At 47.9% G+C, this 25,776-nt stretch overlaps 1 protein-coding gene across 8 annotated transcripts in view; it reads left to right on the top strand.

Annotated features, from left to right (window-relative positions):
* The window catches only part of SFXN5 (sideroflexin 5), a 129,358-nt gene that overhangs the window by 9,690 nt on the left and 93,892 nt on the right, over nucleotides 1-25,776 (top strand). For 7 of the 8 annotated variants that reach the window (XR_015137278.1, XM_086327605.1, XM_086327601.1 and 4 more), the window contains exons 2-3: nucleotides 1,511-1,579; nucleotides 13,138-13,215. Coding sequence is in view for 7 of the 8 variants with exons in the window: in XM_086327605.1 (XP_086183731.1) it covers nucleotides 1,511-1,579; nucleotides 13,138-13,215 (147 nt within the window). In the remaining variant the exon portion in view is untranslated. The remainder of the gene's footprint in view (nucleotides 1-1,510; nucleotides 1,580-13,137; nucleotides 13,216-25,776) is intronic. The other variant, XM_086327600.1, reaches the window with a different exon arrangement.

The raw sequence follows: 25,776 nt of genomic DNA, 5'->3' as shown, positions 1-25,776 counted from the left end.
TGCTTGAATCATCCCGAACCCTTCCCCCCACCCCACCCGCAGTCTGTGGAAACATTTCTTCCACGAGAAACCAGAGGTCTCTGGTACCAAAAAGGTTGGGGTCCGCTGCTCTAAGGAACTCTGGTTTGTTTTAGTGGGTGTCACCCTGTCTCCTTGCTCCCCATTTAATATCCATCTCGCTGTTTATCTCCTACTAAGTTGAAATCATGCTTTTTAGATGCAGTTCACAAATCACAGGCTTTTTGCATGGCATAAACATTGTCCTAAACATGATGGCTGAGCTGTTCCATCCTGTGAATGGATCGTCATTTTCACAATTCACCTTTATAAATAATGCAGCAGTGAGTGTTCTCAGCACACACCTCTGCCTACACTTCTGAACATCTCTGATTGAGCATTGAGTGTAAGTTGGGGGATGGTTTAGGCCTCTGATGTATAAGAAGTTAGAGAAGCGACTGTTTTAGTTAGCAATGGTGTGGAAGCTTGATAGATCTGTGAAAGGCTGGAGCCGGGAGAGGGGTGGAAAGGCTGCTCCAGGCAGAGGGTGCCATGGTGTGTTAGGAGACCTTGTGATGACCCGGGTCTATTTTCGGTCTTTTTTGAGGAGGGGAAGGAGCAGAAATTGGCTGCAGGGTCTGATGTCCTAGTGAGAAGGGAAAATAGTGGGTGTGTTCTGTTTCCTTCCCGGCGTGGAGGCTGGGCTTGGAGAGCTGTGGGGCTCCAGGGAGGATGTGGGAGGGAGCCTGAGGATAGTGAGGCATGAACCCCCAGCGTTTGCAGCTTTCCCCTTTGTCCCCTCGCTGGGTCCCCTCTCTCCTCCCCTGGAGCTTGGCTTTGCCAAACTGGCTCTGTCCTGAGGGCAGAAGGCCCAGCAGCAGCGTTGCTTGGTTTCCTTTCACTGTTCTCTAATGCCCGTGGCCTGTTTAGCACAATGCCCTCCTTTTCCAAGGCCCCTGCTCAGGGATAAGGATGGGGAGCTGGCCCTCTGTCCTGAGGCGTGGGTGAAGGAAGGCCTGAGGGCTGCAAGCTGGGTATCCGCGCTTGAGCTCTACGGTGGGGAGCTTTCCCTGGCAGCAGAGCCTGTGCTGGACTTTGGGGAGAGACCCTCTCTCCTGAAGTCCTAAGCAAAGCACAAAGGCCGTGGTGGGCCGGGCAGACTGGGAGAGGGCTGGGGACCAGACCGCCCCTCTGGCCGTCATGCTTTTTGGTTCTTGGAGCTGCTGAAAGGCTCGGAGTTGATCTCAGGGCATTGGGAGAAGAGGGAGGAAAATGGGAGGCACATGGAAGAGACATTGGGTCAGACATGTCTCAATGGTCGTTCTGAGTTGACTTTGGAAAGCCTCAGACCTGGGAGAGCTGCCGTCAGGTCACCAAGAAGCGAGAGGCCTCGGCGTTCATCACCCGTGACTGTGGGACCCTGACAGTAAGGACGAGCTGTGGGTGGGTTCCCCATTGTCTAGAGAAAGGGGTACAGCAACTGATCCACTCTCCTCTCCCGCCCCTTCTCCAGACATCCTTCTTTGGTCGCTTCAGGCACTTCTTGGACATCATCGACCCACGCACACTCTTTGTCACTGAGGTGAGTCATGGCTGTCACTCTCAATGGAGGCCCCTTGGCCTTTATACCTTGTGACTTTGAAGATCCACAGGTCATCATTATCTCATTTCGTCTGGATCTCACAACATCCCTTCAAGGTAGATATGTCATTATTATTATTTCAAACTTCAATAAAACGATTACCAAGTACATGGATTATGTGCTCATTACAAAAATCCAAACGGTTCAGAACAAGAAGGATCCTTCGTGCCCTCTCCCTACTCACTCCCCTCCTCTGATAGGTAAGATTGCGACTCAGGCATACGTTATATTTTATATGTGAACACTCCTGTGAGTTTTGACAGACATATCAAGTGTCCACAATGAAGTGTTCATCATGAAGATGGAGAACATTTCTGTCATCCTACCGTACTCCTCATGACCATTTGTGATCCATCTCCCCAAGCCCCTGCTGAGCCCCCGCAACCGTTTTCTGCTCTTGTTGTTTTGCTGTTTCTGTGACGCCGTATGAGTGAGGTCCTACAGTGCGTAGCCTTGTGTGTCTGCTTCTTTCGCTTGACGTGGTGCTTCTGAGCTTCATCTGTGTCGCATGTGTCAGTACTTCATCCCTTCTTGCTGCTGAGCAGCATTCCATTGAAAGGATGTTCCAGATCTTGTTTCTTCTGTCCACTTGCTGATGAACACACGGGCTGTTTCCATTTTCTGATTATTCTGAATAAAATTGCTCTGAGCATTCTTTGTGTGGATGTATGCTTTCATTTCTCTTGAGTGAGTAACTAGGACTGGGGTTGCCGGTGCATATGGTAAGTATACGTTTAACTTCTTAGGAAACTGCCGAAAAGTTGCTTGAGGATTACTGTCCATTTTACATTCTCATCCAATGTTCCAGTCACTCCACATTCTCACTAATCCTTGATATTGTCACATTTACCATCAGATTTCTTTGAGCCATTCCAAGAAGTGTGTCTTTCTATCCTTTGTATTGTATTTACAAACGTTTATAGGAATGCATGCACATAAAATGTAGTGAATATTTGTTAAGCACTTTCTGTGAGCAAAGCAGTGTCATAAACATTTTACATGTATTAGCTTGTCGGATTAACTCAAAACAACCCTTTGAGGTAGATTCTATTTTAAGTTCCATTTTCCAGATGAGGAAACATACAGACAGAAGTTAAGTCTCAGGCACATGGTGCTGGCCAGTGATGGAGCCAGGGTATGAACCCAGGTAAGCTTGTCTCCAGAACACTTATTTTTGGCCACTTTGCATTCCTGTTCAGGTAACTCAAGTTTAGGGAGCTCTCCCAAGCTGGAAGAAGGCCTGAACTCCCCACCCCAGGCCCCACGTACCCTGATGGAAGCCACTGAGCCTCTGAGCCTCTGGGAAGAAAAAGAAGCACAGGGCCTGCTGGGCACCTGGCCCTAGAACCATCTCCATCTCTCCATCCCCACTGTGCCTGGGAGAGCAGTCCAGTTATGGGAAATGTGGGGATTACCCTGATATGTGATTTCCTGCTGCAGCCCAGGAAGGATGAAGGACTCTAGTACTTACCTGGCTGACCTTATTTCTGGGTGTAGTGTCTCTGAAGGGCAAGGCTATTGTACTTCCGGGCCCTGTCAGGAGTCTCCAAAGGAGTAATCAATGGGATTACATAAAAATTTGGAGGCGCACCAAACTAGAGGAACTACTTACCCAGCCTAGGTTATGTGTCTTTCTTGAAAGCTCTGGAATGGTGCCCAACTAGATAGAATTGTGACAAAAATCCCAACATAAATGCTTCCTGCTTGATGGAGGAGGTGGTGGAGACAAACGCTTATTTCAAAAGATGGAGATGCTGATGGTGAACTTGAAGGCAGCACATTGAGAGATGGTGGAGGGAGTCCTGGGCGGTCTGGACGTGTATCAGTGCCCCCCCCAGTTACCACGAGCAGGCAGGTGCTTTGGGGGCAGCTGGGCAGCACACCGCTTGTGCTGGGGGCTCACAGCTCCTCCTCTCTAGGCCACACTCCTCTCGTCCCCAGACCATTTCATGTTGCTGCTATCTTCCTGTGCCACATTTTTTCTTCCACTCTTGCATTTGGAAAGACCTCAGCATCTTTGTACATTACTAAGCCATCCTTTGCCTATTTCCCTGTGAGTAAATTTAAAAGTCTTATCTTTTTTTTTTTTTTTTTACCATTAATTGAAATGTCAAAGACTGTTAACTATTTAATGACCAGAAAATAACTGATGCAACAATCAGTTAAAAATATTTTTCAAATTTCTGTTTCTTCTCTTCATCAAGGATGCCGATAGGCTTTCTGGAAAAGATCTACACCTTTTCCTACTGCATCCCAGTTGGGGACTGTTTCCAGTACTACTTGCCTTGTGGAAATTTTCTGCCCATAGAAGATCTTCTAGGCCCTAAAAAATCCAAAAGGGCCATGAGTGGGCCCTTCCGTCCCTCCCTAGTTCCAATCCAGGCAGGTAGCTTGGCAAGGCCATTTGCCTGGAAGTGATGGAGATTAGGAGCAGGAAGAGGAAAGAATCTCTTACCTGAGCCCCTCCCCGACAACTGTGGTGCTATCAGGAGGGCCAGATTTCCCCTGCTGCTGGGCTCAGCCCAAGACCATGGCTTATGCCCACAAAGCACTGTCTCTCTCCCAGAGTGTCCTGGAACACTCCTAGGCTGCATCCTGGGAGGGAGCGTGGGGTGATGGCTGCCCAGGCAGAGGAGATCTGGACAGGCCAGCTCACCTGTGTGAGAGGAGAATGGAGGACATGAGAGGTGGCTCTGGAAGCCAGAGTTTCCTGCGGTGGAAAGATGCTGTGCATCTGGAGGCTTCTGATGACCCAGTTCTGAGGGGCAGTAGCTGAGTCAATGGATAGACTCATCTTGAGAGAGTTTTGCAGCTATCGTTTGTAATTTATAACTGGCGAAGCTTTAAAAAGATTCCAGCCCTTGTGTGTGTAATGAGGTGGAGCAAATTTTATTCACCATAATTTCTCTTAGGAAGAAGGCTGTCTTTGTTCTAAGAATGTCTTGAGCAAGGCTTCAGAGAGGAAGGAGGTTGCCTGTTTGACAAAAGAGGAAGAGTTGTGCTTTTCCAATCCTCCTAAGAGGGAGGAGAAAGAAGGAACATGAGGGGAAAACAGTGGGAAGGAGAGCAAGTAACCATGATGAACGGAAAGGCCAGTGTCTGGGGCTCTTTAGAGGTTGGTCATGCATGCTGTGAAAGGTGCTGTCCCTTCCACCATCATTCCTATTGTATTGTCATAAAATATGCCTGGTTCCTGAAGTCTCTGCAAGAATTCATTCTTTAAAGGGCTCTTGAGGGGCCGGGAGTCTGCTCTCAGTGCTGTAGGTGGACAGTTGGGCCTGAGGAAGGAAACCCCTGGGACCTGGCAGAAGCCCTAACTTCATCCTTTCATGTGGGTCCTGGAATTAGATCTAGATCTCTAAGGAAAGGCCGTACCAGCTGACATCTGAGTTACTTTAAATCATGAACTTAATGTGAAAGGGGTTTGCTATTCTGAATTCAATAATTATTTAAGAGAATGAATGTTTGGCAGATGATCATTCTGAAGGACGTGGAAAACCAACGGAAGCAGTGCAAATAGCAGAAACTCATTACTAGTATTTGTGAAGTAATCTGAGACTGTTTTGGGTGTATCATAGGACAGAATAAATCATTACGCTGATATTGGGAACCAGGGTTCTCTCCGCAGGAGTAGGGAGATACAAATATGAAGTAGGGGAAAAGAAAAAAACTACATTATGTTGTATTTGAATTGGAGGAATCAATGTGAACTCATGATTTATGCACATATACATTCATATACTTACATTTATATTTCTCAGTTTTCTGACTTTGATCACTGAAAGGGCCTAGAAACAATGACACCCCAGTAACAGGGGACATACTTGGCACTCAGATCTTCGTTCCTAAATGCCATCACTTACTAAAAGCACCCAGGGCTTCTTGGAGAGTTTGCCAAATCCACACCTGAGGCAAAGAGCATTGCTACAGAAAGTAAGAAAATGTTTCTAGAATGATGGAGACACAGGAACAGGAAGTGGCTGAGTCCCACTAGCCACATTTGGGACAATTTGAACATTAAGAAGAAAAACAATGGATTATAATACATTGAATAATAAAAAGAATCCATGAGTCCATAGTAAAACTAAAAATATGAGAGAGGGAAGCTCTTATTCTCAGAAGAATGTCAGCTAATAAATGTTGAAGGAAATAAACATTATGTAGTCCTCAGTGACAGAGAAGGCGATGGCACCCCACTCCAGTACTCTTGCCTGGAAAACCCCATGGACGGAGGAGCCAGGTAGGCTCCAGTCCATGGGGTCGCTAAGAGTTGGGCACGACTGAGTGACTTCACTTTCACTTTTCACTTTCATGCATTGGAGAAGGAAATGGCAACCCACTCCAGTGTTCTTGCCTGAAGAATCCCAGGGACAGAGGAGCCTGGTGGGCTGCCGTCTATGGGGTCGCACACAGTTGGACACGACTGAAGTGACTTAGCAGCAGGAGCAGCAGCAGTCCTCAGTGAAATAACTGATTTCAACCAGGATCATTAACAGATGCTATTTGCATGGAATAAAATGTTGTTGTAAAACAGGATATTCTTAGTCTTTCAGGTAAGTATCGCCTCCAAATGTTGCTTAGCAATTACTAAGGGAAAAGGTACTTTTACGGTGGTGAGCTTGGAGAACACTCCTTCAACCAGGTGACCAATGAAAACAATTGACATTATGTGCCTCTTGATGTTTTGTGATTCTGGTAGTAATCTCTAAATACTGGAACATATGAAAGTCTAAAAAAGAAAATAAAAGCTGCTCATTATCTCTCCTGCAAGAAATAATCACAATTATCATTCTAGTGTATGTATCTGTACAAAATTAGGGTGGTGTGTATAATGTGTACATATATATATCTGTATCTGTGTCTTACTCTCTCTCTCTATATCCACGGTCCCTGACTTAAGTCTACGATTTATGGGCTTTATGATGGTGTGAAAGTATGCTCAGTAGGAGTCATGGTTCCAGTTGTGGATTTTGATTATCTCCTGGGCTAGTGATATGCACACAGTACAATACTCTCTTGCGATGCTGGGCCACGACAGCCACAGGTCCCAGTCAGCCCCGTGATCACACACGGGAACCACCGATACACTTAGAACCATTCTACACCCGCACAACTATGCTGTTTTTCACTTTCAGTATAGTAGTCAATGAATTTCATGAGGTAGTCAACATTTTATTAGAAAATAGCCTCTGCATTAGATGATTTTCCCCAACTGTAGGCTAATGTTAGTGTTCTGAGCACGTGTAGGAAGGCCAGGCTAAGCCGTGATATTCAGTAGGTTAGGTGTGTTAAATGTATTTTCAACCTAAGATGTGATATTTTCACTTAAAGTGACATTTTTATGATAGGATGAACCCCATAGTAAGTCAAGGAAGATCTCTCTCTGTATGTATTGTGTATATATATATATGTAAATATATATTTAAAATCATATGTGACATATGTATACATGATATATATTGTTTTTTCCATATAGCATATCTTGAGCATTTTTCCTTGTCATTAAATGTTATTTCAAAGTGTGTTTAATAACTACATAGTAATCCATCAGGTGATTATTCTAAAACTTAATCATCTTCTCTATTGACCATTTGGGTAGTTTCAAGTCTTTTGCCAATATAAATAATATGGCGATAAATATCCTTGTACATATATCTCCCCATATTTCTCTTTATTTCCTTGGGGTAAATTCCTAGAAGTGGAATTTCTGAATGAAAGGCATTTTAAGGCTTTTGATATATATTGCCAAATTGCCCTGCAAATTGTACCAATCTGTACCAAGACTATCAGTTTATGCTGTCAATAGTAGTAAGACTATCCATTTAAATGCATTCTGGACAGCATCAGGTAGTCTAATTTTAAATTTTAAAATTTCCAAATTTCAGTACCCTTACACACTTCAGATTTTTGCCCATCTGTATACATTTTTGTCATGCTTATTACATTGAACATAGACTTTTTATTTGCTTTTTTCATTTATTTCCAAGTCTTTATAATTTTAGGAAGTCAAGTCTTTTAGTATAAATATCCATCTCTGTTAGGCTTTTAGGTCTAACAGATAGGTTGTTTCCTACCTTTTTCTTTCCTGCCAAAAATAGTTTTAGGCAAATTATTTTTCATTTCTGATAAATTTATTCTTTTAGAAAAATATTCCCAAAAGTAGGGTATCCAGGATGTAGACCACGATTGTTTTTAAAGTTCTTAGGCATAGCTGGACAGATTTACTTTCTAAAGGGCTATACCACCTGTCATGCTGTCAGAATTAACTCACATTCAGTGTCCTGAAGGTGGCCAGAGGTTGGCCACAGGGAAACGTGTGCCTGGTTTCCCCTTCTCTTGGGCCTCCCAGAGGTAGCTTGTGGTTGAGCTAGGAAACAGTCTCAGCACAGATAACCCTGTGGGTCCCAGGATTGCTGGGAAGGAACAAGAAGGGCTTAGGAAGGCCAAGGGAGGATGAGAGAAGGGCTTGAGACTCTGCCTGCACAAAGCCTTGGCCCCCAAATCCCACCATCCGGGATCCAGAAAGGAATGGTTGAAGATGTGGCAGGCAAGGTAAGAATGCACAGCCCTGCCTTTGGCTGATTCAAGACTGGCCCAGGTGAGAGCAATTGGATACTGAGCGATCAAGGCAGGCCTTGCCCCCGTCCCTACCGCCAGCTCCGTTCCCTCATGCACACCAACCCCGCTCCCCACATTCATTTTCACCCTGACCATTGACGCTTCTTTTTCCTTTCTCTTTCTTTTCCTTCCTTCCTTCCTTTCTCCCTCTTCCTCTCTCTCCTTCTCTCCTTCCCTTCCTCCCTTCTCCCCCACCCCCTATTTTAAGTGGGACTCCCAAATTTTGATTGCCTGAAATGTCCAGGTTTCAATTGTACCCACTTTTGCTAAACACGCAGCAGCAACTGGGCTTGCCTTTGAATGAGAATAAAGAAGGCCCTTCCCTTTCTTATGTGGGGTACCTGGCCACCATTGACATCGGCTTTTCAGGATGCAAGCATTTCTATGGTTTCTCTGGGAGACCACCCCTCTTTCAATTACTGACCATCTGGAGGACAGGAGGCTCTTCCATGCTCATGTCTCATGGAAATGGCCCAGAGCTGGGAATGCAGGGACTTGAGATTCCTAGATGACACCCACCCACTCTGTGACCCTGGGCATTGAAATGCCCTTCCTGCTCGGACCCCAGCTATCTCAGAGAAAGGAATGTCCACGTGGTTCAGTAGACACTCACAGAGGGGTACTGTCATCCACATCCTGTGTGAACAGGGCATGGTCTCTTGGAATCCCACGATTCCGTAGAACCAGCATACCTCTCAAGGGCCTCTGGCCTGCTGCTTTGGAGCCTGGTCCCTAACCCTGATTATACCCTTCACCTCTCCTCCCAGCAGCCTCATATTTATCAGTGCTCATTATGTGTGGCCCCGTGTTGGTGATGGACTGGGGTAGGAGTGCCCTGCGTTTCAGCCAACATAACCTACAGCAGTCTTCTGCTCCCTGCACCCTGCAGTCTCTGACAGGTAACAGGGGCACGTGGTGGTGAGTGACCATGGACCTCAAAGAGGTGCAAACCAAATGCTCTCTGAGTGTTCAGAGGGCAGAGGGAACTTTTCTGGAAGATTCCTTAATATGGCCCTGTGCCTTGAAGGATGGACATGGGTGGGGACAGACAACCCAGGGTGGTGGGGTGGTATAGGAAAGATCAGGGGTGAGGGCCTGCAGGAAAAGTGGGTGGCCTTTATCACAAGTAGGGGTGAAATGTTTCTGGGTAATCCTCACCTCCTGGCCCACTGCTGTCACGCCCATTGTATATCTTAACATATTAAACATTATAATAAATAAAATATTCAAATCATTTAGACATGCTCCCTAGCCAGGCATGGATTATACTGTGTGCATTTAGTTTGGGGGTTGGCTAAGGTATACCTCTTCCCTCCAAAGAGATTAGCTTTGCTTCTGATGACTTTCCTCATCTTCCCATTTTGTGCCTTTCCGTCCTGTGTTCCAACATCCTCATTCCTGTCTGCCAGGGTCTCCTGCCCGCTCTGCCACCACCCTAACACTGCAGGACTGCCCTTTGGCTTCCTTCCTCCCCCTGGGGCTTCGGGGCGGGACCTCTGTTCAAATTCTCTGCCCTGGAGCAGACCTCCCAGATGCCTGTCTCCAGAGAGACTTTCTGGAGATCATGCCCATCAGATACAAGAAGAGAGTCTTGCTGCGACAGTTTCTGGCAGGCAGGTGATGGAGCCTGGGAAGCAGCAACCTGGGCTGTCCATCCCCAAGCCCAGGGCTCCAGAATAGGGCCTGCAGCCTTGTCTCCAGGCCGGCTGGGCCCCTCACCATCTTAGCATTCAGGGCGTAGCTGCCTGTTTGTTCCTGACTGAAAAGACTTCCTGCAAATTTCACCCTGCCACTGGCCTCCTGCTTTCCCCATCCTTCAAGTGCCCAGGGCTTTTCTGTCAAGTGTGTAATGCATCGGGGTGAGAGGAGGACTTCAAGCAGAGAGACTCTCCTCCTATCCCTCAAGGCTCCCTGAAAATGGCTCCCTTCTCTGCTGTGAGAAGTCCAGCTCCCAGAACAGCCAGCCCTCAGGGACCTCTCAAGGCAAGGCCCGAGGCCTTTCCTGTCCCACAGAGGCGCTGGGAGCGCTATCCCTCAGTCTCTGAGCTAGGAGGCCAAGCTGAGGCTTAGCAAGGCCCAGAGGCAGACAAGCACATGCTAGCTTGTCCCAGTCCTGCATTAGCAGGCCTATCTCCGGAAGCTTTGGATTTGGTTCTTTCTCAATGAGCGCCAAGATCAGGGCTCTTTGGAACTTAATCCTGTGGCAAGAGGCCTCCCTTTGATGACTGTGTGGAATGAGATGGAATCTGGCCAGGTTGTTAGAGGAACTGAATCCCTGGAGTGGGAACATAATGAGAACACGGGGTCATTCACCATTCAGGGTGGAAAGTAGAGCACTTATTGTGGGGCCAAGGCTGAGGCTGGCAGGAAGCAGGCTTGGAGCGGGCAGCTTGTCGTATCACCAGGAGGATTTGGGGGGCAGTTGCAGAGACTAGTTAGCAAGGGTCTAACTAAACTCTGGCCTCAAATACTGAACTGCTCACTTTCTGTTGAACTTAAGCAAGTTAGAGCAATCAACCAACATGAAAGCAAATGTATTAAGTCTAGAAGGAAAATAATAACTTTTGCAGTGGTTATCTCTGTGGTATGTTTACAGGTGATTACAACATTTTTGTGAGTGCTTTCGATTTTTCTGACATTTTTTCTAAACAGAGTGGATTACACCTGGAAAAAACACCAACTCAAAGTTGTCTCTACTTTGAAAGCAAAGAGATTCTGGGGAAGGACTCTGGAATTCAGAAATTGATAGACATATATTTGAAAGGGAAGAGGCAGTACTTTACAGCAGTCGGGCTGTCCCAAGTAAGAAGTTCTCCTGGCCTCCTGACAGCCCAATTGGCTTGTCTGGGCTGGGGTTAGTCCTGCTGTTTTAGTGCGGGAGGTGGCTGTTCCTTTCCCATCCAATGCGACCACTGTCAGCCTGCTCAGAAGACACCCCATGGGGCAACCCGCCCTGGAGCTGCATCCTGCCTCTGGACCAGGGGCTTCTGTGGAGGTCTCTCTGCACTCCCATCCTTAGCCAACTTTGTCCCTTGGTCAAAGTGGAACAGGGTGGCTTCCCTGGGTTTCTTCCCTCATCATGAGCATCCCTGATGACCGTTCCTCATCTGACCTGGACATAGGCTGCCTTCTCTCACTGTTGTCTATTTATTATTGATTTTTTTTAAAAAAAGGATATACCATACATACAGCAAAATACATAAATCCAAAGTGTATGGCCTAATGGATTTTGACACATGTTTATACTGTGTAACTACCAGTCAGATCAAAACATTGAGCATTTCCATTATTCCAGAGGGTTCCTCATGCCCTCTCCAAGTCAACACCCCCACCCACCTTCACAAAGGTAATACCATAATGACGTCTACCACCATAGGTGTGTTTGACCTGTTTTTGAAATTTATATATACTTTTTGCATCTGCCTTTTTTGCTCATCATTGTGTGAATTGGCCTTCTATTATCATGTAACAAATCACCCTAAAATTTAATGGCCTGAAATAACAACAGGTAATTCTTTTGCTCACTGACCTTCAGTTTTGACAGGACTTAGAGAGGATGGTTTGTCTCGCAGCCTTGGCTAAGGCAGCTTGACGGGGGTGGGGAAGGTCCGTTTCAAGATGGCTCACTTCCATGGAGGGCCAATTGTTGCTGACCATTAGCTGGTCACTTAGCTGGAGCTGTGGGCCAGGCCCTCAGTTCTTAATCCACATGGGTCGCTTCATAGGCTACTTGGGCTTCCTTACAATGTGATGGCTAAGTTTCAAGAAAGCAACCATCCCAAGAGAGCCAGGTAGAAATGCAAGGCATTTTCATGACCTGGCCTCAGAGGTCACACAACCTCACCTTGGCAACACTCTATTGTTAAGGCAGTCACAAAGGCCTGCCGAGAATCACGTGGAGGGACATAGACTGTACCTCTGGATGGGGGATGTGGGAAAGTTCTAGAAGAACATGGGGTGAGAGATATCAGGGTGCCATTCTTGAGAAGATTTATCCGATTGTAACATATCTGTAGTTTGCATTTTAAATGCTGTGTAATATTTCATTGTGTGCGTATACTTACCCAGTCTGTCAACTGACATTTGAGTTGTTTGCAGTTTGGGCCTATTTGCAGAGTGCCACGATGAATATTCTTATACAAGTCTTTTCGGTGGACAAAGACTGCCTTCTCTCAGTGTTGCTGTCTCTAGTTTTTAAGATTTTAAAAATCATACAATTCTATTCTCTTTTATTTTTTCCCCATCAGTTACTGTAGCCATATGTATTTGAGTATGTAAATCTCTGCTAGTGTTTTTCAAATGTTGAGAAGAAATTATATAAGTATTACATAAATATGTTCTCTTTATAAAAACTTTCAATATTACAATTAAGACTAAAATTTCTTCCAACGCCACTTGCCAAATCTGAACTCTTTCCTCCTACCTCAAGGTAACCTCTGTCACTAGTTTGACGGGTCTCCTTTTAGAGCTTTTTTGATACATTTACTCACATAAATATTCTCATAGGAAAAACTGTTTTCTGTGTGTGTTGTTTGTTTGGTACAATGAATGGCATCATACGCCTCTGCAATTTCTTTCACACTTAAAAAAATACCTTGGAGATATGGCCATGGAGATCTACTTTACTTTTTAAACCACCGAATAATGTGTATAGTATTATTACACTGGGTAAATGGCAAACGTTTATCCATTGCCCTGTGAAAGGACGTTTAGGCTATAGTCCTCTTTATTGTTTTGCGTGTGTCCCATAAACTGAAGGGCAGGTCTTGCACACTGTGAAGATGGTCAGTGCTGGGTCAATACTGATGCACCCCTGCAAGGGAAAGTGTTGCTGGAGCCCTGGATCTGTGCCCCTCAGTGTCCCTTTTCTTTGCCTGCAGAGACGTCTCAGAGAGGCTGTGCAACTGCTGGAAGACTATAAGCATGGGACCCTGCGCCCAGGGGTTACCAATGAGCAGGTAACTCTGCTGGAGGTGGGGTGGGGGAATGGTGGCGGGGAAGGAAGGTGGCAAATTCGCTATCCCTGCCCTGCAGCCAGAACCGCTTCTCTTCCCCCCAGAATCCACTTTTACTGCTGCTACATCTCCTGTGGACTTGTGGGTTTTGGAGGGGATACTCAGGGCCCTCCTGTAAGCTGCTCTGGTGGGAAGTATGGAGGCTGCTAAGACTAGAGAAACCTAAGGCAATAATTTGCTGGCGCTGACATGTGCATCTTTTCCCAATTCCACATTCAGTGACACTGCAGTGATGACTTGAAATCAGCCACAATGTGAGAATTTACACCATGGAAATTGATAGATACTATAAATCAGGACTTTTTTCTCAAAAATACTCACCAGCATACCACTATCCGGAAGTTTAGACTGAGGATGAGAAACATGGAGGAGACAGTGTGGAATTAGGCTGCTGCTGCTGCTGCTAAGTTGCTTCAGTCGTGTCCGACCCTGTGCAACCCCATAGACGGCAGCCCACCAGGCTCCCCCGTCCCTGGGATTCTCCAGGCAAGAACACTGGAGTGGGGTGCCATTGCCTTCTCCATGGAATTAGGCTAAGACACTGCAATTTCTGTTTTGTTAATATCATGTAGAAACTTGAACTAGAGCTAATTGAAAAGTTGATGGTTTTGTCTGATTTGGGGGGAAGGTAGGGAGATGTAGTATAGGGCAGCTCTAGTGATTGTAGAGACAGATGGTTAATGTGCTGAAGTTTTTCTTTTTGTTCATAAGCTTTATTTTAAAAGCTATTAAAAATTAATCTCACAGTTTTTTTTTTTTTTTTCAAAGTTCAAAAAGTCAAATAGCACGAAAACACTTGTGAGGAAAAATAGTGTATTGCCCCATCTCTCCCCAGTTCCCATTTCTCTTCCCCAGAAGCAAATGCTGTTAGCTGTTTCTTCAGATAGAAATCTGTATTTCAAACTAAGCGTATCTGTACTGCTATTTCTCAACTAGTTCTTTTGTGTGGTAGTTGAGGATCCATCTCTCTTATTATTTACCTCCATAAACACATTTCTCTCCCCTACCCTCATCACCCTCCCAAAATAGTTATCATAGTTTTGGGGTCTATGGATATTCAATATTCACGTTATGACAATTATATGAGCAATACTACAACTTTGTTGTATATGATTATGTTTCCTCTCCTTTTTGACTTTATGTTTTATCTGGATTTAATAATTACCTCATTTTTCTCCCTGACAGAGTTTTCTTTGTACCATCTCTAATTCTTACTGTATCTTCTAGCAGCTTTTTGATATTTTTAATGGTGGTGGTGGTTTACTTGCTCAGTTGTATGTAACTCTGTGACCCCATGGACTGTAGCCAGCCAGTCTCATGGGATTTCCCATGGCCAGAGGAGCCTGAATATTGGAGTGGTTGCCATTTCCTTCTCCAGGGGATCTCCCAACCCAGGAATTGAACCCAGGTCTCCTGCACGGCAGGCAGATTATGTACCAGCTGAGCTACAAGGGAAGCCCTTTTCACTTCCATATTTTCCCCTGAAATTTTCAATTCTGGGGCGCAGCTCCCTCAGCTCCTCTTGGTGTACACCTTCATTTCAGTGGAAGACCTCTTCTGGTAGCTCCCTGAAAAAGGGTAAGTGGAAAGAAAATTTGGAGTCCTTTTATATCTGAAAAAAATGTAATTTGTAATTGTAATTCTGTACTCAGCTTTAACTGACAGTTTGGCTGAGGAGAAAATTCCAATTTTTAGGTTGACAACATTTTCCTTTAGAATTTTGAAGACATTGCTCTTCTGGCTTCTAGTCTAGCTTTTGAAAAATCCAGTGCTGTTTTATTCCTGATTCTTTGCAAGTGACCTGTTTTCTCTCTTTGGGAATGTTTAGGATCTCCTCTCTATGTATATGGTTTATTTCTGAAATTCCACAATGCTATGTCTTTTAAAATTTATTATTTTGGGTTTCTGGTGACCTCTTTCAATCTGAAGACTCCTGTCTCTCAGTTCTGGCAATTTTTCTTATACTATTTCTTTGATAATTTCTTCTCATTCTGGAATTCCTATTAGTCAAATATTCAACATCTTAGATTGATACTCAGATTTTCTTATCCTTTTCTTCTCTTTTATTCTTTCACTTTTTCCTTCTGTCTGGATTTACAGGAAATTTCCTTCAGTTTATTTTCAACGTGTCTATCGGATTTTTAACTTCAGCTAGTACAAATTTTAATTTCTGAGAGCTATTTGGTTGTTTCTTTTCTTTAGTCCTTTCAGCAGGATCCTCTTCCTATTTTGTAAATACAGTATCTTCTCACCTCTGCATTCTGGAAGCCAACTAGAGGAGCAAGGCTGAAGCCCCAGTATTCACTTTGCAGATTTTCATTGATTTCTCTGCTTTTAGCCTCACCTGCTCCCCCTTTCCAGAGAAGGCAGTGGCACCCCACTCCAGTACTCTTGCCTGGAAAATCCCATGGATGGAGGAGCCTGGTAGGCTGTAGTCCATGGGGTCGCTAAGAGTCGGACACGACTGAGCAACTTCCCTTTCACTTTTCACTTTCATGCGTTGGAGAAGGCAATGGCAACCCACTCCAGTGTTCTTGCCTGGAGAATCCCAGGGACGGGGGAGCATGGTGGCCTGTCGTCTATGGGGTCGCACAGAGTCGGACACAAGTGAAGCAACTTAGCAGCAGCAGCTCCCTCTTTCCACTGGGCTAGTGTTCCCAAGTTTGGAGTCACTTGGATTCCATTTCTCTAGAAGGTTGATAACCTTCCAGTGTTTGGGAGACACAGACGAGGGTGGTGAGAGCCCCCTTGCTGTGTGGAGAAGGCCGAGGGGTCCTACTGCTTTGAATTCAGATTTTCAACCAAGTCCCTCTGTTTAGCCCTATGATTAGCCCTTTGTTCCTGGGGTGCCTGGGCCCTCCAAGTCCTGAACTTCGCTGGCATCCTGGGGGTGATGGCCTGGCTTCTCAAGTGTGGCTTCTGCAGGCATTGAGGGATGGTTTCCTCCTCTCTGCTGGATCAGTTCCTAAAACTCTGCTTATTTTCCATCCAGAAACACATTTTCCTGTGCTGTAGTCTCTTCTGTTCTGTTGGTGACTGTGAGGCACCGCCCTGCCTTTTCACACCTTTAGGCACAAAGTCCACGCGACCCGCTGGTCCCTGGCTGGGTGTTCCCTGGGCCAGGTGGCTAAGCCATCAGCCCTCCCCAATCCAGTTTATTTTGCTATGTATTTACGGAGCATCTCCAGGCCAGTGTTGGTGCTAGGAGCTGGGGGAGAGCAGGGGAGAGGCTGGAGGAGGGTCCTGCCCCCGGGACACCCCAGAATCCAGGCCACGACAGTGAAAATACATGATGCCGTGGGAGAGCAGAGGAGTCACCTGACCAGAAGCAGGGAGTCTGGAAGAGATTTCTCACCTGAGACTGAGGGATGACCAAGGATTAGTGAGGAGGGGGCGCTGGGAAGGGGCGGAGGAAAAACATCCTGAGCACAGAGAGAACGGCCCCTAGAGGAAGATGGCCCCTAGAGGAAGGGACAGGCCAATGTGCTGGACAGCAGCCTGCCACATGGAGAGGGGGCAAAGGTGCCAAGAGAGGCAGCTCCTTGGCCAGATGCCCTTGTGTGGGGCCCCTGAAGTGACGCATGATGTTGCAGTGCTGGCTACGCAAGGTCTATCTTCAGGAGCCTGTGTTGCCTGCTGAGTTGGTTGGGAGCAGCCATCAGCAGACAGGGCAGGGCCGGATGTCCTTATTCCTGAGCGAAGTGCTGCCCTCTGGCTGTGGCACCGAGGATCCCGCTGGTGTGACCTGACATGCCCCTCTCTAGGGTGGGGGGCCGGTCCTCGGACCCTGGCAGCTCCTCATGGACCAGAGGAGTCCAGCCTCCAGGCCTTTCCTGCCCTTGTGTCTGCTCTCAGCCCAAGCTCCCCTCCAGCCTGGCTTTTCCTCTTGGGACTCTTTCCAGTTTTCAAGAGTTGGGAAATGAGGCCATGTTTCCTCTCTTTGTTCCCTTCAGAAGCTTAAAGCTGCCTGTCCTGTTTTCTGGGCCCGCTTTGTTTTCTATCCCGAAAGCTCTCATGTGCCTCCAGGCAGCTGGGAAGCCCGGAGGGTGGGGGGACCCTGCACTAGCTGGGGGAAGGTGGGGGGACCCTGCACTAGCTGGGGGAGGTTGGGGGGACCCTGCACTAGCTGGGGGAGGTTGGGGGGACCCTGCACTAGCTGGAGGAAGGTGGGGGGTCCTGCACTAGCTGGGGGAGGTTGGGGGGACCCTGCACTAGCTGGGGGAGGTTGGGGGGACCCTGTACTAGCTGGGGGAAGGTGGGGGGTCCTGCACTAGCTGGGGGAGGTTGGGGGGACCCTGCACTCGCTGGGGGAGGGTGGGGGGACCCTGCACTAGCTGGGGGAAGGTGGGGGACCCTGCACTAGCTGGGGGAAGGTGGGGGGTCCTGCACTAGCTGGGGGAGGGTGGAGGGACCTGCACTAGCTGGGGGAGGGTGGGGGGACCTGCACTAGCTGGGGGAGGGTGGGGGGTCCTGCACTAGCTGGGGGAGGGTGGGGGCCCTGCACTAGCTGGGGGAAGGTGGGGGGACCTGCACTAGCTGGGGGAGGGTGGGGACCCTGCACTAGCTGGGGGAGGGTGGGGGGACCTGCACTAGCTGGGGGAGGGTGGGGACCCTGCACTAGCTGGGGGAAGGTGGGGGGACCTGCACTAGCTGGGGGAGGGTGGGGGGACCTGCACTAGCTGGGGGAGGGTGGGGGGACCTGCACTAGCTGGGGGAGGGTGGGGGGACCTGTACTAGCTGGGGGAGGGTGGGGGGACCTGCACTAGCTGGGGGAGGGTGGGGGGACCTGCACTAGCTGGGGGAGGGTGGGGGGTCCTGCACTAGCTGGGGGAGGGTGGGGGGACCTGCACTAGCTGGGGGAGGGTGGGGGGACCTGCACTAGCTGGGGGAGGGTGGGGGGACCTGCACTAGCTGGGGGAGGGTGGGGGGACCTGCACTAGCTGGGGGAAGGTGGGGGGTCCTGCACTAGCTGGGGGAGGGTGGGGGGACCTGCACTAGCTGGGGGAGGGTGGGGGGACCTGCACTAGCTGGGGGAGGGTGGGGGGACCTGCACTAGCTGGGGGAGGGTGGGGGGACCTGCACTAGCTGGGGGAAGGTGGGGGGTCCTGCACTAGCTGGGGGAGGGTGGGGGGACCTGCACTAGCTGGGGGAGGGTGGGGGGACCTGCACTAGCCGCTCCTCCCCGTTCTGGCTCCAGTTGGTGATGCCTGCGGCGTCCCTCTGGAGGCCAGTGTGAGTCCACGGCTCAGCCCCCATCCCCGCACCCTCCTGGCTCCCCAGACATCAGGATTGGGCTCTGCTGCAGCTCTCCCAGTACCTCCTGGACCTTGTCTACAGAGCCCTGGCCCCCACCAGCCTCCACGGCCACAGCAAGAGCAGGTAGTGACATACCAGCTCAGGATCTGGGGAGCTTCAGGGATCAGAAATTCACAAAGTCCCCATCCCTGGTTCAGGCTTGCCCTGCTCAAAGGTCATGCCGGTGCTGTCTGAAGAGGCTGGGATGGTTCTTGACCTCGGTCTGGACAGCCTGTGTGCTTTTGGGCTCTGTGCCTCCCCTGATGTCATTTTGGTGGCATGTGACTCAGAAGCCTGTGGCTGTGTGCTGATGCCTATGGGCCTGACGCAATGTCTGGGCACCACTGGGTATCTTATGAACTAATTTGTTACCTAATCTGCCCTCCAGTTACAATATCCCACCAGGGGGCTACAAGCAGATTGAGAGTTTATTCACACCTGATGACCTGGGTTAGTGGGTGGCTGATATCTCCTCCAGAGACTGTTAACTTGTTGAAAGGTTGCTGTACCAGTGAAAAGTTAGTCCTAACAGTGAAATAAAAATAAGTACAATTTACTCTTTGGGCTTGACAGGTATATATTTGATATACTAGGAACCCTAATAAAGATTGCAGCTATCAGTTAAACAACAAAGCCATAGATGAGAGCGAAAACATAAGCCCAGGCAGCTAAGTTTCTGACTGCTGTGCTGTGTGCTTTTTGTAGGCTGGGGCTTTGCTGGGATGGTTTGGTATGGATGGAGATGGGTGGGGTTCAATATGGAAGACCCCCATGGTAATGAGTCACCACTCACTGTGAGCTCACCAAAGGCCAGGAGCCATGCTAAATATTTGCACTTTATATGTATTCTCTCAATTAATCTTCACAGAAGCCCTGTTTGGTTGATGCCTATATTGATCCCATTTTACAGGCAAGAAAACTGAGGCTCAGAGAGATTACAAAACTTATCTCAGGTTACATAACTAATGTGTGGTGGGACAAGGACACTGGACCTGGAAGATCTAATGCCCATTTTTCACTCACTGTCTGAAGATAGATTTGGAAGGGAAGGTAATACTCTGGAGTGGAATGTGTGTGCTAACAAGCAGAGTGGGTGGGTGGGGTAGAAGTGCCATCAGAGGGGCTTGGCATGTGTGCAGGTCTCTTAGCCCCAGTCACACTGTGCAGTTAACCCTGTCAGGCCAGGCCGTGGGCATCTGTGGAGCACCTGGTACATGAGAGGTGCAGTGGTAGGTGGGCACTGGGAGGCTCCTGCCCTCACGCAGCCAGCTCCCACGCAGGCGCACACTTAAGGGGGTGGCTAGAGGCAGGATTTAGGCTGCGGTAGTAGGAATTCAGCGGCGAGAGACTCCTGAGAACACAGGTGCTGAGGAAAGGCTTCGTGGAGGACACAAGCATTTGGACGTAGAATGTAGAGAGACCCAAGGCATGAGAGGGTCGTCCCTGTAAGTTGCAGACGAAGGCTGGGAAGTAGAGTGGAGAGAGAGGGAGAGAGAGTGCGTGATGAGAGAGGGACAGAAGGTGAGAGAGGAAGTTGGGAAGTTTCAGGCCAGATTGTGAAAGTTTCTGGAACCCAGAAGAGATGCTGGTTGTGTTGTCCTGGAGTAAGACGGGAGCAGGACAGTGGAACTGTGGTTGGATCCTCCTGTACCAGGTATATGGGGAGGGAAAAGTGCTGAAAGGAAAACAGCTTGGGAGCGGCGGGGGTGGTCGGAAATGAGGGGGCAGGGAGCCACTGTCGGCTTCTGAGCAGCGGTTCTGGTCCATCATTCCACACCCCCAGAGGCTGGGAACCAGCCCGCCTTACTTGGTGCCTACTCAGCACCCAGCACAGTGGTTGCCCAGGGGTCCCATGAAGGATGGGTTCTGCCTGCAGCCTGCCAAGGCGAAAGGGCAGCTGAGATGTGAGAGATCCTGTTGGTCTCCTCCCCTGGCAGAGCAGAAATGGGGTCAGCTGTGTTTGGGTTTTGCTGAAAATAGCAGAGAAGATACCAGAGAGTTAAAAATACTTGCACCCTGAATCTTCTCTGGGTATCAGCAGGATTGTCTATCAGAAGCTTGACTGACACCGCCCCCCACCCCCCACTTGCCCTGACCCCTGGCCTCTGGGATCCTGATCAGCACCCAGCACCTCTGGGGCAGCTACAAGCTGACCCTTATTATTAGCACAAAACAGGCAAGTGATCAGTATTAGCTGAAGCATTTGTATGATACTACATTTGTGGTACTGGGTGCTGTATAGCATCTCCAGGCTGGGTCTTGCAGTGGCCTCCTGGGTGGTCTTCCTGTTCTACCTGGGCTCCCTCTGCCCATTCCCAGTACAGCACTCAGACTGACCTGTGAAACTGCTCCAGGGTTTGTTGCCCCAGGGTTTCTCAGACTCAGCACGATTGGCATTTGGGGCTGGGTAATTCTTTGTCGTGGGGGCTGCCCTGTGCACTGTAGGACGTATAGCAACACCCCTGGTCTACCCACCGTGTGCTAATGGCATTCCTTCCCAATTCATGACAACGAGACATTTCCCAATGGCCCCTGGGTGGAAAACTGCCCTCCTGTTAAGGACCACTCTATAGTAAAAACTCAGAGTAAAAGCCACAGTCCTCAGCACAAACTGCAAAGCCCCAATTCCTCTCTGATCTTATTTCTTACTGCTCTTTCCCTCATTCAGCCCAAGTCAGTCACACAGGCCTCCTTGCTGTCCCTCAGATAGGCTGGGAGGCCCACTCTGCCTCAGGGCCTTTGCACTGGCTGTTCTGCTGGACAGAAAAATCTCCTACCAGGTATCTGCATGGCTTACTTCCTCCTTCAGGTATTTTCTCTAAAGCCATCTCAATGAAAACTACCCTGACCCCCTTACTAAACATCATTTACTTGAGAATCTGTCCAGGGAAAGAAAAGTTGGGGGAGCAAAAGAAGGAGCCACTAGAACCAGAGGCAGGACAAGAGATGGAATTTTAGGGAGCCCAACTCCAGCCTACAGCGCACAGGACAGCGCCCACGACAAAGAATTACCCAGCCCCAAATGCCAGCGAAGGGATCCAAGGAGTAGAGGCGCTTCTGGGGGTGGAGGATGCAGCCTGTGTCTCTCCCTCCCCTCTTCCAGCCCAGCTCCAGCCTAGCCTTTTCTTTTCTGTCCCCACTGTGACAGAAGCTGTGACCCTGGTCATGTCATCGTGTTCCTGAATGTTCTCCATCCTTCACCCCCTCCTTTCGTGAGGACCCCACTACAATAAATTTTTAAAAATCCATCCTTGCTGCCAGCACACTCTCCCTATCCTTACTCTGTTCTACTTTCCCGTGTTTCTTGAAGCACTCATCCTTCTCACATATGAGCAAATTTACTTTTTATTATTTTTTTGTTTATTGTTTGTCTCCACAATCATGTAAGCTCCACAAAACCAGAGATTTCGTGTTTGTTTTTTTTTTTTTTTGATATATTCTTAGTGCCTAGAGTGGTGCCCAGCACATAATATGTGCTCAATAAATATTTGTTGGATAAATGAATTGTTTTTAATTATCACAATAAGCATGAAAGTAAGTATTCATATTCCTATATTACAAATGAGGAAATGGAGGCTCAAAAAATTAAGTTGTTGTTTAGTCCCTAAGTTGTGTCCAACTCTTGTGACTGCATGGACTGTAGCTCGCCAGGCTCCTCTGTTTATGGGATTTCCCAGGCAAGAATACTGGAGTGGGTTGCCATTTCCTTCTCCAGGGGATCTTCCTGACCCAGGGCTTGAACCCGCATCTCCAAGTAAATTGCCCCAAGTCACATGGCTAGCAAGTGGGAGATCTGTAATTCCAATTCACAAAAGAGGGTTTGACTAGAGGCTCCAGCCTCTTAATAGAGAGAAGCTGTGTGTACATGGAAGTCATGACTGCTCATGTGTGTTGTGTAGCAGAGTGAGGGGGGATATTTGTCTCCTTTCATCTGTAGAATTGGCCCATCTTTTGCCCCACGTAGATTTGCATTTGTACATATTACCTGGGAGTAACCATGGCAACAAAGTTAATGGTGAGAAGTAATAGGATTGGCCCAAATGATGAATTAAGAAGATTTCTTATTGTGTCATGAAGGCATCCTCTGCCTTATAGAAGGATCCCTTTCAGGCTCTGTTTAATTACCTTCTAGAGGTTGTTTTAAATAGGCTCTGTTGTTGCTGCTTCAGAGGTTTGGAGAAGCAGCTTGGAAAGAGGAGAGGGGAAGGGGAAGGAGTCAGACTGGGGACAAGGCCTTGGCAGTGACTCCTCCATCTGAGGTCTGAGCATAGGAGGTCTCTGCCCTGAGAAGGAGGGGCTTCTCCCCCTGAAGATGTTTGGGGCCCACCCTCTGTCCCTCGCTTGGCCTCTGCACTGGGTTCCTGATAAGGTCAAATGGCAACTCAGCTGAGATTTAGGCCATTTCTGAAATCAGCAAACGTCTGCATTGTTCCAGCAACCTTTCTCCCAGGCTGTTTCCCCACATCCTCTGTGTCCTCATTCTGCAAGCTGAGAAATCAAGAAAGGTCGAAAGTCTCATATCCACACTGGTTGTTGCTGCACCAGTAAATACCAAGGGATTGGGGCTATGCATTTTAATGTTCAGCCAGAAACACAGAGGGAGATGACTGAGCTCAAAGGAGACCAGGTCACACTGAGGAATTGTAGCTTAAAATGGAGCTGCTGCAGTGGATCGACAAGAAGACGCAGGGGGCTCCCTGTTCTAGATTCTCAGTGTGGATGGACTGCCCACCATGTCTCCTTGGCCTCCATCAAGTGCTTTACATTCCAGGGTTTCCTTGCTTGTAACCTGTTTGCAGGGTTGGCTCATTAAACTTCAAATTATCAACCAGCTCTTGGCTTGTGGGTGATATCTGCTGCCATTTCTGTATCCATCATTCAACTCATGGGCCCAGCATGTCGCAGGGAAAAACCCAGACTCAAAAAATCAGGCCTGAGTCCTTGTTCTGGGCTCTCTGAAAGCCAGAATTGACATCATTAGATGGGAAGGGACCTTGGAGAGACTGGCTTCCATCTCCTGTCTCATTAATTAAAAAAACAAAACAATGTAATTCTAGGGAGTGAGGTGACTTGCACAGGAAGACCAGGCAAGTTAGTGGCTGAGCCAGGCCCGAGATCTGTGACCCTGACTGTTGTTGGTGCAGCCTGGAGATGGGATGAGCCCAAATGAGGTCGGGTCATGACTAGGAAGTTAATTTAAGATGGAGCTGTCCCTCCCTTCTCACCCCAAAACCTCCTGAGGTGGGAGCACTTCCAGATGCCATGAGAAGAACCTCAACATGACTCGGTGTTCATCCCTTCCTCTCTCCTGTGGCGAGGCTTCCCTGACAGCGTGGGAAGCACTTTCCCCAAACCCCAGATGGGTTACTTTGGTTAAGGTTATACTAACTGCTGTAATGAAATGACCTCAAAACACACCAGCTCAAACAAGATAGATGTTTATCTCTTGCCCGTGTCATAGTTCAAGTTCCAGGTGGGCAGGTGGCTCTGCTCCACAGGGTCAATCAGGAACCCAGGCTCCTTCCATCATGTTTCTCCACCATCTCCTTGGGTTCTTCCCTCTGCCTGGCCCACGCTGGGCTGCAGCCACATTGTTGTTCTGGCTCACAGGCAGGTGATAGAAAGTATAGGTTGGGAGGAGCTAGCTAGGGAAAGGCACATCTCACCTCCTCTCAGATGCCACTAAGGGACTCAGTCACAAGGATAAGCCTAATTGCAAAGGAGGCTGGGAAATGTAGTACAGCAGGCCAACCACCTGCCCTGCAAAGGAGGCTGGGAAATGTAGTGCAGCAGGTCAGCCACCTGCCCTCTACCTTTCTATTACTATGGCAGAAAAGGACATAGGTTTTGTTGGACCATTAACAGTCTATGCCATAGAGGACTGTAAGAGCTGAAAAGTTGTGCATGTTATGTCTATTTTTCTAATGCTTACTCTCAAATTTTTAAGAATTATTTTTGGGTAGGTAACACATGAACAAGGGCTTCCCTCGTAGCTCAATCGGTAAAGAATCTGCCTGCAATGCAGGAGACCTAAATTTGATCCCTGGGTTGGGAAGATCCCCTGGAGGAGGAAATGGCAACCCACACCAGTATTCTTGCCTAGAGAATCCCATGGACAGAGAGAGGAGCCTGGCAGGCTGCAGTTCGTGGGGTCGCAAGAGTTCATGGGGTCACAAGAGTTGAATACAGCTTAGTGAGTAAATTGCCAACACATGAACAATCTACTGAATGCTGAAGGCATCAAAAGAAAATAGAGCACACAATGTTTCCCTTTCCCTGTCTGCCAATTCCCCACTTCTCCCTAGAGTAAGGACCAGTTTCTTCTGTATCCTGCCAGAGATATCTGCATGCATTCATGCTTTTCCTTTAAATATTATTGATATAATGGTGGTAACTCCAGGGACATTCACTGGAGTAGGGTCATAATAGCACAAGATGAGACAGTCACAGAAGGACAAATGTTGTATGATTCTACTTATATGAAATACCTAGAGTGGTTAAATTTAAAGAGGCAAGAGAGTAGAATGGTAGTTCCCTGGACCTGAGGGGAGGAGGATTTGGGAATTAGTACACACTGGGTACAGAGATTCAGTTGAGGAAGGTGAAAAAATTCTGGAGATGGATGGTGGTGATGGCTGTACAACAATGTGAATGTACTTAATGCCACTGAACTTCCACTTAAAAATGGTTAAATGGTACATTTTATTATTTATATTTTACCACAATGAAAGATTGGAAATAGTTTAAAAGTCTAGTATGCAGGTCAAGAAGCAACAGCTAGAAGCAGACATGGAACGATGGACTAGTTCAAAATTGGGAAAGGAGTATGTCAAGGCTGTATATTGTCACCCTGCTTATTTAACTTATGTGCAGAGTACATCATGCGAAGTGTTGAGCTGGATGAAGCACAAGCTGGAATCAAGATTGCTGGGAGAAATATCAATAACCTCAGATATGCAGATGACACCAACCTTATGGCAGAAAGTGAAGAGGAACTGAAGAGCCTTTGATGAAAGTGAAAAAGGAGAGTGAAAAAGCTGGCTTAAAACTCAACATACACACTGTGGAAACTAGAAGGGAAAGAGACACGTGTACCCCAATGTTCATCGCAGCACTGTTTATAATAGCCAGGACATTGAAGCAACCTAGATGTCCATCAGCAGATGAATGGATAAGAAAGCTATGGTACATATACACAATGGAGTATTA

The sequence above is a fragment of the Bos grunniens genome, chromosome 11 (assembly GCF_055505025.1).
Source record: "Bos grunniens cultivar Pamir isolate PY7600 chromosome 11, Bosgru_T2T1.0, whole genome shotgun sequence".
Taxonomy (NCBI): domain Eukaryota; kingdom Metazoa; phylum Chordata; class Mammalia; order Artiodactyla; family Bovidae; genus Bos; species Bos grunniens.
This window is presented reverse-complemented; position numbering and strand designations above follow the sequence as displayed.